General features: G+C 43.2%; 1 protein-coding gene and 1 long non-coding RNA gene across 3 annotated transcripts; both read left to right on the forward strand.

The window, feature by feature from the left end:
- Positions 1-2119: 2119 nt before the first annotated feature.
- LOC148648572 (GTPase IMAP family member 7-like) lies at positions 2120-5112 on the forward strand. Of its 2 annotated transcripts, none has more exons than XM_088607124.1 (2): positions 2120-2471; positions 4019-5112. In XM_088607124.1, coding segments are annotated over exons 1-2 (822 nt in total). In that variant the 5' UTR covers positions 2120-2470; the 3' UTR covers positions 4840-5112. The 2 variants fall into 2 exon arrangements, with proteins under 2 accessions (XP_088463250.1, XP_088463249.1); XM_088607123.1 differs by having other exon boundaries at positions 2135-2866.
- A 1059-nt stretch (positions 5113-6171) lies between these two features.
- LOC148648573 (uncharacterized) lies at positions 6172-9575 on the forward strand. Its single transcript, XR_015926534.1, has 2 exons — positions 6172-8720; positions 8769-9575. It is a non-coding gene; the product is annotated as an uncharacterized LOC148648573 (long non-coding RNA).
- The last annotated feature ends 9315 nt before the right edge of the window (positions 9576-18890 follow it).

The raw sequence follows: 18890 nt of genomic DNA on the forward strand, positions 1-18890 counted from the left end.
TGTCATCTCCTCACTGATTAACACCATCAGAGGTCACATTTGTGTACAACTTCATATTGAGCTTTCAAGGGAAGGACAGCAGCCTGACTCTCCCCAGTCTTGAGCGATTCTTGCACATGGCCAGCCTGCCAGCTCTCAGGAGGGCTGTACCTGCATGTTCCAGAGCAGATCTACCAGACGTCTGTGTGTCAGTGACGTGCAGGAGACAGGAGCTCACAGCCAGTCCTAGAGCTCCTCTCTGAGGAAAGCAGGGATGAATCCCTACTAGTGAATTCCACTAGTGATCCACCTGTGAGTGTGGCAACAGCAATGGTCCTGTGACGAGGAGCAAGGGCAGGTGTTGAGTCATCTGGTTCGGATGGCTCCTGCGTCTCGGGGATTATATTCTAGATCGGTGGACCTGTACAAACACTTTCTGCTGGTTTACTTTCCATCTGAGCTCTGCATCTCCAGTGCTGACTGAGGACTTATTGTAAGATTAGGGCTGCTAGGGCAATGGGATCCTATGCAGGACTCAAGACAAGAGAAAGACACTAAGCAGATACGCTAGGCAAAAACGAAAACCAGGAGGTAGGTGAGTAGGTCTGAACACGGAGAGACCAGGAGGAAGCAACAGTCCTAAAACACAAGGCGAAATCGAATCCAGGAAGCAGGCGAGTAGGTCAGAACACGGAAGTACAAACGAGGAAGCAGCAATCCAAATCACAAGGCGAAACCGAAAACGAGAAGCAGGCTAGGAGATCAAAAACCGGAGAAAAGCAAGAGATAACCGCCAACTAAGGAGCTCGAAGAAAATCCGCAATAGTGAGCAAAAAGGAGAACTAAAATAGAGACGGGAGAGAAAGGTGATTGGCGTTTACTTGCGGCGTGAGCTTGTTTTACAGGGTGTGCGCGTGGGAATGCAAGAAGGAAGAGAGGCGCGAGTGGAATGCGGAACACTTATTCGACCTGCTTGCAGGTTTAGACTTATTTAAGTTGTTTCTTCTGTTACTCCTGAGTGTGACAAATACCTGACTTCAGGGACACTGTTTCCACCACCTTCTGAGTGTTTGAAATACCCGTCTACAAGAGCACAGAGAGCTGCACACAGCCTGCCCTCAGCAGGAGTGACAGTCTCAGACAGTACATTGGGTCAGACATGCCTGTAAGACTGACACTTCTAGACACACCTGTAATTTTCTGTTGCAGTAAAGACAGAAAAGTATAATATAGTAAGGCTACAAATCTCAAAGTGTGCCTGAAAAATATGAACTTGGGACACATAAAATATTAAACAATATAACATTTTAAATATACATCTTCAGTAAAAGAGAAATCTAATTTTTCCTCTCAGTCTAGTACTACTAATCTAGTATTAACAATATATGAATTGGAAATGTTGTGGTTTTTTCTTCTCTTTTCAGCAGGAATAAACCTCTTACTTGTTCCTTTGCAGTCTGCGCATGCTGACGCAGCTCCCCACCTGAACTAGGATTAAATTCTCTATTTTCCAGATACTGAAAGACTTGCCTGACTTAAAGAAACTAAACTTTCAAAACAGCTGCAGAAGAGAACAGAAACTGAGAACAAACTCTGGTGCTGTGTGCGAGAGATCAGGTCTGGGTACGTGCTGTTTGCCTCATGCAGTAGCAGTTTGAGGTTTCTGTTTGCTCGTCTCAGGATGCTCGATTTCCTCTCTGAAAAATACATACTGCACTACAGCCTGTGAAATGAGAAGCTTTAACTACACAAAAACTAGAAGTGAGTTGTTTTCTCATGTTTGTGGGGTACTGTACACGTTGTAAAGGCACTTTCATAAAACCCATTTCTATGCCTTGAACTAATACACTGGAACCACAGGAAGACTAAAATCATTCACTTTGCTGGCTGTGCACCACTTATCAATGAGAACGCCCTTCTCTCTAGCAAATTCAACGAAAGTTTGGCTCAACACTTTCTGGGGTTTTCAAAATCGTTGTCTATACCTCTCAGGAACCAGTTCGTATGCACGTACAGTATGATTACAGCCTTCACAGTATCATAGTGCAATATTTCTTCTAATCGTCTGTGGTGTAATTAATCATTAATTACAATTAATTAATTATCAATCAGTAATTACCAAATTCTCGCACGGAGTCTCATTCACCCTGTTCCCTGTGTGGGAGGCTCGCAGGTGATTGACTCATTAAAGCCTCATTACCCAGGCAGTGACGTCCCCCCTGTCCGTTATGAAGGTCTTCCCAGCGGATACTGAGGAACGACGGAGCGATTGTACATAAAAAATAATCTTTTATAAGAACTGCCTTCCCACGCGTGCTGTGCAGCCCGGTGCGACACCCTGTCCGCTCACTGGCGCCTCCTGGTGGCGGTGGCAGATCCGACCGGTACCGGGCGGCTGGCAGGTGTGGTCGGAAGCGGCCCGGTCCGGTATCTGGCCCGGAACCGGGGAGCTGGGCTTGCTGGTTCTTCTGCACTGGGTTTTCAGGGAAGGAGTAAGTAAACGTTGAGTTAAACGCTGAAGAGAGAAAAGAAGAAACGCAACTTTCGGGCGTCTCCACGGTCGTCTTTAAAAACGAAAGCAAAAGCCGTTTTTATTTCGCGATTCTGAAACCCCAGAAGAACAGACAGTGCGCTGCTGCCTGGAGCCGGAGCCGTTTTTTATTTCTTGTTTACCGTCTTTTTAAAATCGCTCCCGGGTTTCTGTCGGGAGATCGGCTGTGACAGCTGTGTGTGACGGGACTTTGCTCAGGGGCTGGTGTTCAGCGAAGAGGATTAACACCGTTTTCACCAAGGTTCCAGGCCAGCACCCGAACCGCAGAAACACACACACACCGGTTCAAGACGGGAGTCCCGGAGTCCGGCAACTGAGGCGTGAAGATGACCGCGGGTGAGTCTGGCTTCTCTCCTAAACCTGCGCTCTGAGCGGACCGGGTGTTAATGGGGCTATTGAAAATAAAACGGTGACCGCTGTAAGAGTACGATATTAGACATACAGATGACAAGGTTCGTTTAGGACCGCGCGTTCTTCTTATGTGCACTGCATATTTCTAAAAGACAGACTGAATGTAATATCGGCATGGTCCATCCTTTAATCTAGAGTGGATTAATGTCCCATCTATTACTTTACCAAACCGGCCTCTCTCCTGATGTCTCTCTTATGTCTTTATGTCGCGATACGCGAGTTGACTAGATTAGTTGCAGTGCTGGTTAGACTCCACAGCGTTTGCAGTTTTCCGCTGGCAGGCCCGGGAGAGGAGACGGACACGATCAGTTTAGAAGCGCTCAGATCAGTCTCGTCTCTCATTGTCCACCAAGAGGAATAGGACGCGGTCGCCAGGCAGGATGACGGCGCAGGTCACCCGGCTGGACCGTGTTATGCTCTTCGGGACTGGTGTGCTGTACAGAGGAATTAAACAAGCTGATGGGACAAGACAGAGAGTCCGGACCCAAGCACCTCTTGGGTATCCTGGAACCAGTACCGGAAGTGCTTTTTAAAACGGAGGAAAAATAAAAATAAAAACACACGTTCAAAGTCAGACTGGAGGGTCGGATCTCTAGCTGCAGGTCGACCGACAGCAGCTTTGTCTTGGAAAAGTGTGTTCAAGCTGTAAAGAGAGAGTACAGAAAGATTGAGCTGAGCTCAACTGTGACGCGTTAACAATCGCATAAAAACGTGGTGAGGAATGAAAGTTTAATGTCATTCCCAAATGCCTTCGAACACATTTTAACACATAGGACTTTAGCGCCTTTTTTTCACCCAGAGTGCTGTGGAACAAGCTACTCAGCCCTGTTGTTGGAGCTGACACCCCAGCTCCTCTGGAGGCACAGCTGGATTCGAGCCAGTCGCCCGGTGATCTGACAGAAGGACAGTCAGCAGTGCTTTGATCTGACCAGCTGTTTCCTGAAAGATGTCAGTTTCACTATCTTCCCTGGGCAGCTTGTTCCACTCTCTCACCACCCTTTGTGTAAAGAAGTGCCTCCTGTTTTTCTCCCAGTTTACTGCATGAATTTGACTCATTGTAAACGGCCTGTTTTTCAGTGGCCTCAGACCCTCTCAGAGTAGTGCTGGTTGGGCTCAGCGGAGTGGGGAAGAGTGCAGCAGGAAACACCATCCTGGGCAGAGAGGCGTTCAGATCAGAGACCAGCCCCTCCTCACTCACTCTGAGGAGCCAGGAGGCACAGGGAGAGGTGTGTGGGAGAAGAGTCACTGTGGTCGACACCCCAGGCCTGTTCAACACTGAGCTCTCTGGAGAGGATCTGAGAGGAGAGATCCAGAGAGCTGTCCAGCTGTCTGACCCTGGACCCCTCGCTGTCCTCCTGGTCATCCAGCTGGGCCGCTTCTCCCAGCAGGAGAAGAGAGCAGTGGAGACCCTGCAGGAGCTGCTGGGAGAGGGGGTGAGCCGGTACATGGTGGTCCTCTTCACTCACGGAGACAGGCTGAGAGGCAGGAGTCTCCAGGAGTTTGTCCAGCAGGATGGGAACCTGCAGAGGATCATTCAGGAATGTGGGAACAGGTGTCACCTCTTCAACAACACTGACAGGGGAGACGGCTCTCAGGTCAGGGAGCTCTTGGAGAAGGTGGAGAAGCTGGTGGAGGAGAACGGCGGGGCCTACAATCCCATGACCAAACCACGCGCTGTGGGCAGGTGGATGCTGATCCACCTGGTCTCAGTGCTGGCAGGGATGGCGGTAGGGGCTGCCGCGGTGCCCAGGGAACAAGCATGGGTGGCAAGGGTGGCACTGGGAGCCCTGATTGGGGGATTGACAGGCATCTGCCTCTCCAGCCTCTCCAGCTTCCTTCTTGACCCGGGAACACGGAGATCTGCCGGCTCTGAGGAAGACCGCCGAAAAGACCGCTGAGGATCGCAGTGACCGCTAACAGGCCTCTCCGGCACAGCTCCGGGGTCTGCAGGAGGTGACCGCTGGGCTGGACAGGCAGCACGTAGTGGTGACCATTGTCCACTGTGCAGCATGTTCAACACGGCAACAGGACCAACTGGACAGTTCGGAGACCCAGCCCGTCTGTGAGTCAGTAAACCGGACAAGGTCATCGCTGTCCCTTCTGTCCTACAGCACAGTGACACTGGAAAACTGCTGCACAGCTGAATTTCAATAAAATACAGCAAAAATAAATGTCACTGTTCCTCATTTTGTTCTCTTTAACATCATTATTGAATCACCTCATAAAACACAAGATTGAAAGAAATATAAAGGTGTAGTTTAAGTACTGTATAAAAAGGGATCGTACTAGTTTTATCTGCTCCACGTATTCCCTTCATCTCATCCCCAGCACTCTCCCCAGCTGTACTGTCCCTATGGAATCACAGTGCGACTTCCACTACTTCTTCACTGAGCAATTAGCGGTTCGTTAAGCAATTGATTTCTTCCTGTTGTAGCCCTGATCTGCCTGCAGTGTCAGGTGTGTATGTTGGGTCTTAAAGACTTGATTCCTTTACCGATACAGTAAACACAATCACTTTCTTCTTAAATCCCTTTTTTAAGAATCCATATGAAGGCAGTTCATATTCACCTAATTGAAGTGGGACACATATACATGTTCAGGGTAATAGTGCTTCATTCCTTCGGGGAATGTCTGTAATACTCCCTGGAAAATGTTCCTTTAGCTGCGTCCTGCCAGTCACCCTAAAGGGCTCAAGGTCTGTTAAAGTATGATAAGAACTCACTTTCTAAAGCCAGCAGTATTTTGTTTTCTCCTTAAGAAGCTGTTTAGATCAACTTCAAGGAACAGGATGAAAACCATCTGTCTATAACAAAACCACCCCCTTTCATGTACTGTATAGTACCAATGTATCTACTGTATACTGCATATAATAATAATAATAATAGTAATAATAATAATTGCTTACACTTATAAAGCGCTTTACAGGTAGTGGGGATCCCCTCCACCACCACCAGTGTGCAGCCCCACCTGGGAAACTGTAGCAGACTGTAGGGCAGTCTCTACTCAGTGCTGTGTGCACGGATATCCGTAAGACTCTTTTCTGTTCTCTACAGTACGTCCCCGTTCCCGTGTGACGTCACTCGCTGGGCGCACGGCTCAGGCTCAGAATGCTGTCTTTATGTCGGCAGATCATTTTTCAGGAGAATGTGTCATTCTCCGCTCGCAGCTTGATGAAATTGAATCTCTTCTCGTCCCTCCCTGCACAAAAGTAGCGACACGTCGCGCTCCTTCATGCTCGACTCGAAACGGGCGGAGTAAACGCAGGAAAACTTGCCAAACCTTCTCTGTTTATTCAAAGCTTTATGCTAATAAATACTGTATTTCATATCGTCTGTCCCAGTTCAAAGTACGCGGAACATAACGCGTTCTTTCACGTTCATGCAAAATCAGGTCAATTTGGCAACGCCTCAAAGCTGTGTACTGTAGCGCCCTCATCAGGCGGCGATGGGCACTGAGTTGACGAGCAAACTGAAAACTGAGGTTTAGCGATATTAACGCGTTTATGAATATCATGGCTGGGCTGGTTCTTTCTCCGCCGCAGATCGAAGACGAAGAAGGAAGTTGAATCGTGAGCCCTCGCCTGAGAGTAGTAAAATAATTCCCTTCCCCCTCCCGCAAGAAGAGCGTTTTGCGATATGTGTATGAGTATTTATTTAAACGCCAGAACTACAAAAAGAGATACCGAATATGAAATAAGATACAGAAATACACTTCACATCCAGAGGAGTTCACAATTATAAAAGCTGAAACTTGTACTTTTTACATATTTCCAGTGTATGTCTTGTCTTTTGATTCTTTAAATTTCGAATAGAATTGAAGTAAAAAAGGAATTCAACTTTAAAAGATTAACAGAGGGAGCAGTGTTGGACCATTTACTTCTGTGGATAAGTATTTCGCCAACATGATTAACAGATTAATAATAAAAACATATCCTTTATCCAAATCAGATCTAACAAAATATAGTATAATATCAGAATCTTGCAATTGAACATTTACCTCTAAATGTTTAACAATAACATTTTGGAAATCAATCCAAAACAATTTTGGTAAAATTCCTTTTTACTTAAGAAAGTCTTCTTTAGCTCAGCTGGCAAGACCTGGGTTCGAGCCCTAGAACCCGAATCGGTTACAACAACAAGAGGACAGACAGTGAAATATGGGCTATTTCGAAGTCGCAAATGTGAGATAAAAAGTCGCAATTCTGAGATACAACGTCGCAATTGCGAGAGACCGTAGCGCCTCTTTTACTCCCTGGCGGAAACGGGCTTCCATACTGATCAGTGTACTGGTTTAGTCTGTTGGGTTTTTTGCTGTTAGTCCAAGGTTTCGAAACCACATATGCAGCCATTTTGAATTCATGGTGTTTTCTCGACATACAGCAGCGCTTTTATTAAGTTTCGTTTTCCCCAAAAATAATTTGACGCAAGACCGCTACTCTGTAAAGCCGACAGGAAGCGCAGTGAGTTTAATTTCCGCAGCTTCCTGGGACTGTCCGACATTTCGGAAAACTATTAACCCTACTAAGTAGTAAATTACTAACCCTTTAATACCTTCCTGCGCTATAATCGTGCAGTTTGCATACGGTACTAGCGACAAAGAATTTCTGTAAATACAGTGACAACATTGAGACAGGTTGTTACCACAACTATTTGAGAAATATCATAATACTCTGTGGCATTTAGAATTTTAATTACAGTATATGGAATTATTTTATAAAATAGTCATTAGAAAAACAAATTTAGCCTTCGATTATAACATATTTTTAAAACAAAAGTGGCCAGATTAAAATATTGAGTTTGCCTGTATGTACTGCTCAAAATATTGTCTGTAGATATTTACAGAATTCTTAAAACCCTGGCCTTTACCCATCATGGCCTCCTAATAACCCCCCTCTGAACTGGCTTCATCACTCTGCTCTCTTCCCCACTGAGAGCTGGTGTGTGTGAACAGACTGGAGCATCATCCAGGAGGGGTACACACTGGTGGGGGCGGAGGGGATCCCCATTACCTGAGTCCAGAAAAGCTCTATATAAGTGTAAGCAATTGTAGTATTCTTCTGGTCTGCCATTATTTGCTCCTGGGCAAACTCTGCCTGTGTCTTCGGGGGACAAGCCCTTGCATTTGGATTCCCTGTGTGTTGCATTTATTTCAGGAAACCATGTCTATATACCATCTAAAATGTTATGTTTTCAAGATGTAAGATTATGAGAAGATTAAACTGTTCAGTAACATCTAACAACAAAAGTGCTGTGTATTGTTCTGGTTTGAGCAGTGAAGAGTATCCCACAGTTTTCTTTTGGCCAAGGTGACTTTTGACGTGCATTCTAGATGACTGCAGCTGTGCTCTATAAAGTGCATTTCCAACTCGTTCGGAGAAGAGGACTTGAAACAGTCTTTACAACCTGCTAACTGAGATCTTCCTTATTTCTGATTAAACATCTCGGGAAAAAGGGATCGATCTGTGGTGACCAGACAGGTGGAATTGAGACAATGAAACAGCCCTGTAGTTTAGCTGTATTTTTCCCCTTCTTGCAGTATCCTGTTGGTCACATTTCAGCGAATAGTGCACAGTTTTGGTCACCAGGTTCCTAAGATAGTGCAGCTATGGAGCTGGTAGGGGAAAGAGCAATGGAATATTTCCGGACATAAAGGGATACAGATACAGATACAGATACAGATCTCACAACAAACTAATTGGCTCCCACCTGTGATCAACTGTGGTGATTTGGATCAGTTCAGAATAAAAGCAGCTCTTTCTAGCAGATTCTACTGCTTGGAAGTGCAATTCAAAGCAAAGAGTCCACTATGGGCAGAAAGGTACTTTCAGAAGACCTATGAGATGAAGTTGTGGAAAGGCACAAGCCAGGAGATGGTATAAAAAGATTTCAAAGGCTTTAAGTTTCCCATGGAGCACAGTCAAGACCAGCATTAAGAAGCGGAAGGCATGTGGCTCCACCCAGACCTTGCCTAGATCAGGCCGTCCCTGCAAGAAGGAGACTGACAGAGAGGTTACCAAGAGGCTGCTGGCAGCTTTGAAGGGGCTACAGGCCTTTATGGCAAAGACTGGTCACTCTGCGCATGTGACAACAGTATCACAAGCGCCACAAATCTCAATCTGGCCTGTATTAAACGCATACAAAAAAAGCTCCTCCTTAAAAAAAGACACATCAAGTCTCGTTTGTTTTGCTAAAAAGCTCCTTAAAGATTCTGTGGCCAAGGGGCAAAATGTGCTGTGGACAGATGAGACCAAAACTGACTTTCTGTACCCACTGTAAATGGGAAGGGGGTACATAGTTAACACAAGGTTTGGAAACTTGAGCTCCTCTTTCTCAGGTACCTGAACATGAAACAAGCTTTGTGTTTTGTCTCATGTGAACTGATATCACAGGATAGGAACATACTGTATCAGAGTCACCTTCCCTGAGCACTCTCAAGTCAAGATTCAGAACCTTCTTCAGAAGAGCTTTTATCTGACCAGTTCTGTCTGCCCCCCTTTGCTTCCCTGCTGTATGTCAAACCCTGTACTGTGTGTAATTCTGCTGTCTCCTGTAATTGTGTGATTTGTTCTTACTGTAAAATGCTTTGAAAGGTCACTTTTAAAGCGCCATGTAAAATAAAGTAAAATTACATTTTATTAACTTTTAATTTCTCATTGGAAGAGCAGTAAAGACTTCTTTCACAGTCCTTTCTTTTTCTATGCATCACATTCCAGCTCTGTATTTCATGATCCCTGGATGTTAAAGTGAACTGTAACTATAACTGGATGGCATTGGATATTTGGCTTGAATTGAGGGGGAGGGTGGGGCTCCACAGAGACAGTCACAGGCTGGTACGGTGTGGCTGATGTCGAACACGGTACATGCTGCATCTGTGCTGCATGAGGGCATGAGGTGGCAGCTGCTGTCTTGTTTTCTGCCCTGTTCCCGTCATGCCCAGACAGGCAACTCACCTGTCCACATCCTGCCTGCCACACGCTATCCAGCTCGTTCTGCTGACCGTCGGCAGGGCTCGGGTGTCAGGGAGGGCCGGGAAGTGAGGTCCTGGCACGCGATGACTGTGGTGCCGCATTACTCGTGGGTCTGAGGTGCAGTTTGTGGCGCAGGACGACTTGTGAGCTCTGGAGCTCAAATCCTTAAAGCAGCAGAGGCTTATAAATCCATCTGAGGCTTTTTCCAAAGCATCAATGACAAGAAAGAGTCATTTTCTCAATGTCATACACCCCTCCCTCAAATGGAGCCCATGGTCCGTGTCCTCGGGTGGATGTGGCTTTGAATCATCGTGAGTTAGCTTGGAAAGTATACACAGCACAGGCCAGGTCAGGCCCATTATTTAAAGGGCACCCGTTGGATCTGAACCTTCAGAGTTATTTTTCTCTTACCCAGCACACAGATTAGAAAGAAATAGAACAAAAACAGGGGAAAAAAGTCTTCAAAAATAAATTCCTCAAATTGAGGCACATCTAGGGTATAAATTCTGTCTTCTCTTAAATCTCTATCTTGGATGAAAAAAAAATTGAGTTAATGAAATAGAGTTCTGTATGGTTTTTATTATGAAGATAGGACCTGGAATGGTTTTATCAGCCTTCCAAAAATGTAAAAGGTCCATGTCTTTTTCTCTCTTGTAATGTGTACATGAAATTTTCTCTACTGTAAGAGTATCTCAGTATTGTGTGATGTTTTTGCTTTTGAGATTGTATTTTGCTAGAGGAATCATAAGTTTATTAATGCACTTTGGAAGTGCTTAACTACTGATTTGCCAGATAATCTTACAAAAACAATTATTGATGTGCTTCCAAAAGATTCCAATCTGAAGCTGAGTTTTTTTCTTCTCATCTGATGTTCAAGATGCTGTTTTGATTTTGTTGGTAAAAATCTGTGGAATCCACATTATTCTGTATGTTAATGAAGTCTTGCAGTAATCATTACACTAATTTGTTGCTTTAACAAACTAAAAGAAGTGTGGCTTTTTTTTAAAATAAAATACAGGGGGTTTTGAGTGAGGCGTGGTGTCCATCCAATGTGTGCTGCCAAAGAACACAGCATTGCTCAGCTCCACTTGAAACTGCCTGAAAGGCTTTCACCCTTTTTCAGCTTGGGATTAACCTGCCCCTTTTCCTCGGTAGTGATGGGTTTCTCTTCTGGCTCTTGCTATGAGTGCAGGAGGTAACCCTGTTACACCGGTGCCAGGATAGTGGTACTATAATGATGCCCCCATTGCCCAGAGTGTGTGTCGGCAAGTACAGCTGTATCCCAACCTGTAAACATGGCAATATTTTCCCCTCCAGTTCCTGTTGGAAACCAGTCCCCTCCCCTTTCATGTTCTAGCTCAAATGTATGCACAAAGCACTCCATCACTCCCCTCAACTGTATGTTTCCATAAAGCACTCCACTACTACCTTAAATCTATGTGTAAAAATAAAGCACTCCATGCCTGAGGGCCACATAATGTTTGTCCAGCTTTACCATGGCTGTACATATAAATGACTTCAGTTTACATGCACCTCAAAGTGCAGAATATTTAGCACTTGTATGGGACCCTACTGTGTTCACCTCCCTGGTACTGGAAAGCTGTTGGGGGGGGGGGTGATGCTGGATTTTAGATGTGAATCAATAGTAGCACTTTTACAAAGGCAATACACACACAAGGCATCTCTTTTGTGGACCTGTGTGGCTGGAGAGGGTGGGGTTGCCCAGGTTGAACGGGTGCCCTCATTGACAAGCCCAGGAATGTGGTAAGTTCTGTGCAGGATCATAAGAGAATTTCCCTTGCTGTTCTTGCCTGTGGGACAGAGCTGTGGAAGCGAGAGCTAACTGTGCAGGAAGACCTTTGGAAGTGCAGTTGGAAATCCATGCCTGTTTTGGTGGGTTCGTGCCACAGTTTTTGTTTTCTGCAGGAACATACCAAAGCACAATGGCTTCCTAGAAACTGGATAGTTGGAGCCTTCGTGTGAGGTTATTTTTTATGGGACTTGGGGGGATAACCTACTAAACAAAGAGCAAGGACTAAAAGTCTCAGCAAGTCCACGTGAAAATGCCTTTCTGGTTTAAGAATCACAATCGGTACTGGCTACAAGCTTAGACTGAAAAAATGCATCAGGATGTATATTGTATAGTACACTTTAATAAGAGCTCAGATATTGTCTGGCATGCAGCACAGCATAACATTCAATTGTAAGCAGTTTGTAACATTTTTAAAAATCCGAAACAAAGCATGGTGTGCAATATTAAATGTGCATAAAATGAGTCTTCATGAACTTGCAGATGTATTGGAATGAAAACATTGGCAGTATTTTTATTAATTTACCTTCCACAGCCGTAAATGAAGTGCACACATTCATCCATCTTCTCGGCTCTTCATCCTGTTCAGGGTGGCGGGGGAGCTGGAGCCTATCCCAGCAAGCAACGGGCACAAGGCAGGGTACACCCAGTTCAGTCTGCAGCAAGAGCACCACAACAGCGTTCCCTCACATAGCTTCGGCACCTCGTCATTTAACACCGATTGCATCTTTAAAAGCTCTAAACTACACACATCTTCGTAACTGGGTTCGATCTCTTCGTCCCTCGTAGAGCGGAAGCCCCAACACATCGATCAGCTAACGTGTCTGTCGTTGCCGAATCCAACTTTACTGTGGAAAACGGCAAAAGTATCTATATTCGAGGTTTGATCACAATTTTTCATTGACCAACACTGATTTGTCATCACGTTTTGATTGACCCGTACACAGAAGGAACCAGGCCCGCGTCAACATAAATCGATAAAGTCCTTTTCCCTATATTTTTTCGATGTTATTTTCACGTAATTTATGAGGAAACACATACGTATTGTGCTTATTAAACATGCGTTTTATGCAGCTTTTTAAAACAACTCACTTTATAAGTAATTCTATTTTTTTCTAATAATTTAATACTTATAAAGCAGAAATTTGATGAAAGATACCCATGTCGCGAAAGAAAAACTTTGCAAAAAGACTTGACGCTAAAAGTTAAAAGCGCCTTGATTGACTTCTGGCCAGATACAGTTGCCCCGGCTGTGTTTCTGAAACAACGCTTAATGGCTTTTTGCTACATCCCCAGACTGAAAAAAAAAACCTTGTTTCTATACATGAACAGACAAGTCTTGAAACTGTTTATACTACATTCGCCTCCGGGCATCTGGTACCAGGAAGCAAAACGACATAAAATCACTTATTATCAACGTCTGGTAGTAGCGTGAAGAACTTGGAGATAAGTGGAGGCGATTTAAAATTTTAAAAAGGACTTATATTTTGGCAGAATGCTCAAGGAATTACAGTTAACCACGAAGAAATAACAAAGCAGGTATTTCAGCTGCTTGTCACTTCGTTTAATGTTACTGCTATACTCCAAATACGCTACTGTGGTAGCTGAAGGACTTTTATTTTGATTGAAATCCGGCTATTTACATACACGTATGTAAATAGCCGGATTTCAATCAAAATAAAAGTCCTTCAGCTGCCACAGCAGCAACATTAAGCGAAGTGACAAGCAGCTGAAATACCTGCTCTATTATTTCTTCGTGGTTAACTGTAATTCTTTGAGCATTCTGCCAAAATTGTAGACTCGCTTAATCTAGCTAGCATGACGCTACTGAGAAACAAGAGCGGGCAGCGCTCTGTTGGTATTTTTAGATATTTAAAGAATTTGAGTACATTTTAAAGAATTTGTAAATTCTTTGAAACACGCAGTAGTTTTATGCACTCTACACTTATGCAGGTAAAATCTTGCAGACGATAGAATGACATTTAACATTATATGAACTTTTTTATTTTTATTCAGAACTCCCAAGAACAATGTCCTTAAAATTTAAATTTTTATTTCTTTAATTCACCGTCCTTAGAAGTTAAATTAATACGAACACTAATATAATTTGACCAAGAACAGACAGAATGCCTGAAAGCTGTTGTGTGATGACACAAGAAAAAAATGTGTTCAATATCAGACACACAAAAACTGCAGATGTTACAAAGTTCAATCTTTTTCTCAGGAATTCTTTAGAAGAATATATGTCTTTAGTTTTTGAAGAAGTGGAAAGAGCAGTATATTGAGTAAAATTGATAATCCTAACCCTAACCCTACCTTCCCTCTGATGAAGGGGAGGAATCTATGCTAAAACCATCTGATTGTGCCTCACCACATTTCTTCTCCAAAATATTGGAAGTTCCTATTCTGACCAGTGGTAATAGTGGATTTATATTATTGTAAGAGCCAAAAATGCAGTTGGAAATCCATCTATAATTCCTTTAAATTGTTTCAGGTTATATTCAATATGATATTTTTGAACACAATCACGATATTTATACAATTCTGCATTAGCATCTAATAAATGCACGACTGAACAAATACCCTTATTCAACCAGGATTCCTAAAATATTCTCTTTTTTGAGCAACATCTTTTGTATCTTTCCTAGAGAGAGCAAACAAGCAGCTGCTTTACTACTCATGAAAGAATGTAACCAGTTGTCAATAGCATAATAACGATACTAGTATGTAAAAAACTATATAATCACATTTCAATACTTCCTTAATAACATTAAACAGGCTGTGTTCTGTTTCAGAGATAAGTGTGTTACCTCTGATACACTTCCTCAGCAACACGTATACTATTGAAGTGGAAATCTAATAAGTAAATTGATTCTTAAAAATGTAGAGAGCTTTGAAAAAAATATATTGGTGCTTTTAGATAATATATTTCAAGGATGTAACTGCTGTGCTACAGTGCGTGCAGAATTTTAGAAAACAGTGCGTCAACAAAGTACACTGTTTAGGTTACTTTAGAAGACAATGTACCAAAACAATATATGCTGTCTGGGTCGTTAGAATTAGCCGAAAGTAACTGATTAGCTTTGAATAACAAATCTAGTGCTTCTTCTCTCGCTCTATGATGTAATCTGTTTTGTCTTAGGGAAAGGGGAAGTTTTTGAAGGGACAAAGCGCTGAGCTTTTTTTACAGCGCAACGTCTTATAAACACCCTGTACTGCTTGTAACAAATTGAGTCTCTGGTTGCACTTTGCGAAGTGGCAGCAGGGCTCCCAATATTGCAATATTGAAATAAAGACCTTACTCAGGTGAGAACTCTCTCTTGTGGCTTTCTTGATAGTTATATTTCCATGACAATTTGGGGGCTCGTCCGGGATCACAAACCTGAACGCGAGCGGCTGCTGAAACTCCATCCGGACCCGGACAATTTTAGCAAATTGGACGAACCTCGGAGGATAAACTGTTTTATCCTTCCAGAGACGCGTCTGGAGAATTGGCAGCTGTCTGACGTCAGTAAGTGATCCTTAAAAATTAATAGTTTGAGAAGCGAGCCACAGGGGTGTTCTCACGAGGGTTTGATGAGTCCAGGACTCATATAAAGAACTTATCTTAACACAGACGTGTGGTTTTTGGTCTGCGGAGTAGTTAATGTGATAAGGTTCTAAGTAAGGCACCGATCGGTAAAAATGGGAAATTAAAATTCAAAGACAAAAATGGGACCGAGCAGTCCAGCAAAAGTACATGTACGACAAATTCGGAGAAACAATTATAGACTGGGTTAGAGTAAAAAAAAAATATGTTCATGAACTGTAAAGCTAGGGTAATAGGTGTAAGGGAACTTGCACATAATTTATATATGATAATTAGGGGCCCATAACTATGAAGGATCTTTGTAAGTGAATCAGAATGGACAGAGGAAAGTTGAATTAGGAAAAAGAAGTTTCCTGAAGAAGGGGAAACTTAGAAGAGAAGGAGAAGAAAGGAAAGAAAATGAATTGGAAAACTTATTTAATGGAAAGAGGAATCACAGAAATAATGGGAAGCTTCAAAAAAGACTAGTCTTGAAGCTAAAGAACAGCAAGCTGCAGCTAAAGTCATGGCCATGCGTACTAAAAAGAAAAAGTCTCCACCGAAATTAGAAAGCGGTCCGGAGCCACTTGTTCGTGAAATGCCAATGTGCACTTTTCCAGGTCCAGAAGGAACTCCAGCATATGTACAGTACATTGACATTGGTCTCCTAGTGAATTATTTGCATTAGTTAAGTCTTTTCCTAAATTGCCTGATGATCGTAAAGAATGTAGAAGAAAGGCAAGCCTTGTTCTTGATTGTCTTAAGCCTAATTACAGTGACATAACCTTGTTGCTAGATCATATTGTTCCTAAAGGTTTACAACGTCCTCTAAAAAGGAGGAGGCAGATTGGCGGATACATGACCCAAATGATGAAGAAGTATCCATCTAAATTAAACCACACGGACATGGATAGGAAAAGTTAGGCGGCCGCTTCTAAAAAGAGGTAAGGACTCCTCTTTTCTAAAAAGTCCCTTGTCCTCTCCATGTTGCTGTGGTGGGTTCAGGGTTTTCCTGAAGCTGAAGCGAGTACAACAGAAAAATGAGTTAATGGTGTATGTGTTTTAGATGCCTGTTTTGTGAAGGTGGGGTAGAAAAGGAGGGATTGCTGAAGGAATAGCATCTCGCCCTGCCCGTGCGAAAAAATCTAGGTGTTGCATCCTGGTACACGACTGCAGTACGGCTGAAGGTAGTAACTAGAACTGTACCCGCAGAAGAGCCGAAAATGGTAACTCGATTCAACTGTGTGTTTAAAGCCAGGATTTGGAACCTGGTCCGTGTTCCCGAATTGTGATAGTTCGTCAGTTTGTCTCGACTGGGGGATTCCGCGGGGCGCGTGGGAGACGTGAAAATGGTTTGGTGTGAAGGGAAAAAAAGTTTGATTAATCCAAAGTGAAATTTAAAAGAAATATTGACTGTCAGACGGAATTTAGGCTGAACAGGAATGTAGAAAAGTGTATGAACCTTTGGATAAAAATATTTAGAGGAATATTTGAGAATTCAACAGAATATCATAGATGAGACGGAAAAATCCCTGATGGAAAAGCTAAAAGCAATGGCTGAACGAAACGAAGTTGTATATGTAGAAAAAGAAAAAGCAAAAGAAGAAATAGAACGCCTTAAGAGAGAATCTGGGAGAAGGGTGGGAATTAGTGTGGAGATTTTTGAAAGAGCATTACCCACCGAAAACTGATTAGAGAAAAGTAACAGCATGTCAGCAGAAGGAAGTGAGGATGTTTCAGATTTTACAGAAAGGTTTATAGCTTTATGGATAGTATACTCGGGGTTAGCCGATGAAAAGGAAGTGAATGAAGATACTTCCACAGTAATAAAACAAATTTACTTGAGTGTAAATGTTTTACTTGGTTAAAACCAGATGTTGACAAGAATGTAAAACTATGCTTTCCTGATATTACGAACAGAGACAGATGTGATTTAATAACTCGCGAAGCATGCATGCAGAAGTGCGAGCGCTGCAAATGGGAGGTAAAAAGACTCCCAAGGAGGAGAAAAGGGAGCCGCCAGTTTGTCGAAATTATTGTGCGACTTTAATGTTATACCGAGATATAAAACCCCAAAGACAAAACTACTAATATGCTGGTGTGCAGTTACTAAAAAAAATGTGTTTTTTGGAGAAATTGTAAGAAAGAGGCTTGATTTCACAATTAAAGAACATGTCAGAAGCTGAAACGAGAGCCGTGTGTGAACTAACAGATTTAATCTAGTAAACCCCTCTGTAGCCTTCCTAAATTTATCTCAGGATTGAAATAAAAGTGAAATAATCTTACAGTGTGCAGTAACTGTGGGGCACAGGAGCACAGCTGTCCTGTTTTTAGACTAAAACAGCATAAAGATGTGATATAAAGTTTTCTAACGGGTAACAGGAGGCTACAGGAGAAGGGGGGCAAGGGTTGTGTTTAAAGCAAATACAAGCTGTCACAGTGTGCTTGGGAAAAGATGTACAGTTTCAACTACTGATGTGGGTGGGGGACACCCCAGACCTATTTTAGGCCCAGACTGCAGCATTTTATAAGGAATGACTGCCTGAAATAGCATTTATGTAAACTAACTCAATAGAGTTATGTGATATTGTGATTGTTTTACCTAATGAGGGAATCCATAAGGCTGGGCTACTCCAAGTACTGGATCTTGAAAAAAAAAGGAGTATAAAACCAACTACATGATAAAGCCAGGGTGAATGCCTTCTCAGAACGAGCTTGTCCAGTGAGGTATTGGTTTAAGGGGGGTAGTGCAGTCTAAAGACAAAATTGCCTTGACCCCTGCAGCAGAAACCGTTTTTGATGTTTTGAAACAAGCTTTCTTGCAGACACTGGCCCTGGGCTGGATTCCCTCAGACGGATCATCTGTATGTAATCTGTATGTCAGTGAAAGAAATGGGTTGTGAGCTGTTGTGCTGGTGCAGGAGCATGGAGATAGGCATCGTCTGGTGGGTTATTATTATTCAGGACCTCTTGATGCGGTGGCCAAGGGGCCGTGTTTATGTGTTGTGCAGGCTACCTGCCTGGCTGTATAAACTGTGAATAATCTGGTGTAGAACCAGCAGACCGAATGAAAAGATTTAATTGAAACTTGTAAATATGCTAAATGGAAAATTGTAGCAATTTATATAGACTGTATATATACATTTGGTGTATGCCACAATTTTGGATGGCAGTGAAGGTATAGGGATTTCCCCAACATGGCAGGGACTCCAGTTAAGAATGCTGGGTTTGTCTCTGAACTGTTAGAAGCTTTGCAGCTGCTGACTGAAGTAGCTGTGGTAAAGTGTAAATCACATAATAAACAAATGTTTCCAGTAACTCGAGGGAACAACTTTGCAGATGTAGCTGTCAGGTGAGCAGTACTTGTAGAACAGGAGTCTGAGACCCCTGTGAGACCTCTGTTGGTGAAAAGGGGACAGCTACAGGATATTCAGGCTGAGGCCTCTAAAGCAGAGAAAAGGACATGGTTAGAAAAGAGTGTGGTGCTGCCAGCACACTGGACGCTCTGCATGCCCTCACAGCCTAATGCCCTTTGTAGCTCGACAAATGCACTCTGTCAGACACCTGGGTGTGAGTCAAATGGTGTGCCGGTTACCCAAACCTG

This window comes from Lepisosteus platostomus, chromosome 14 (genome assembly GCF_059453375.1).
Source record: "Lepisosteus platostomus isolate fLepPlt1 chromosome 14, fLepPlt1.hap1, whole genome shotgun sequence".
NCBI classification, from domain to species: domain Eukaryota; kingdom Metazoa; phylum Chordata; class Actinopteri; order Semionotiformes; family Lepisosteidae; genus Lepisosteus; species Lepisosteus platostomus.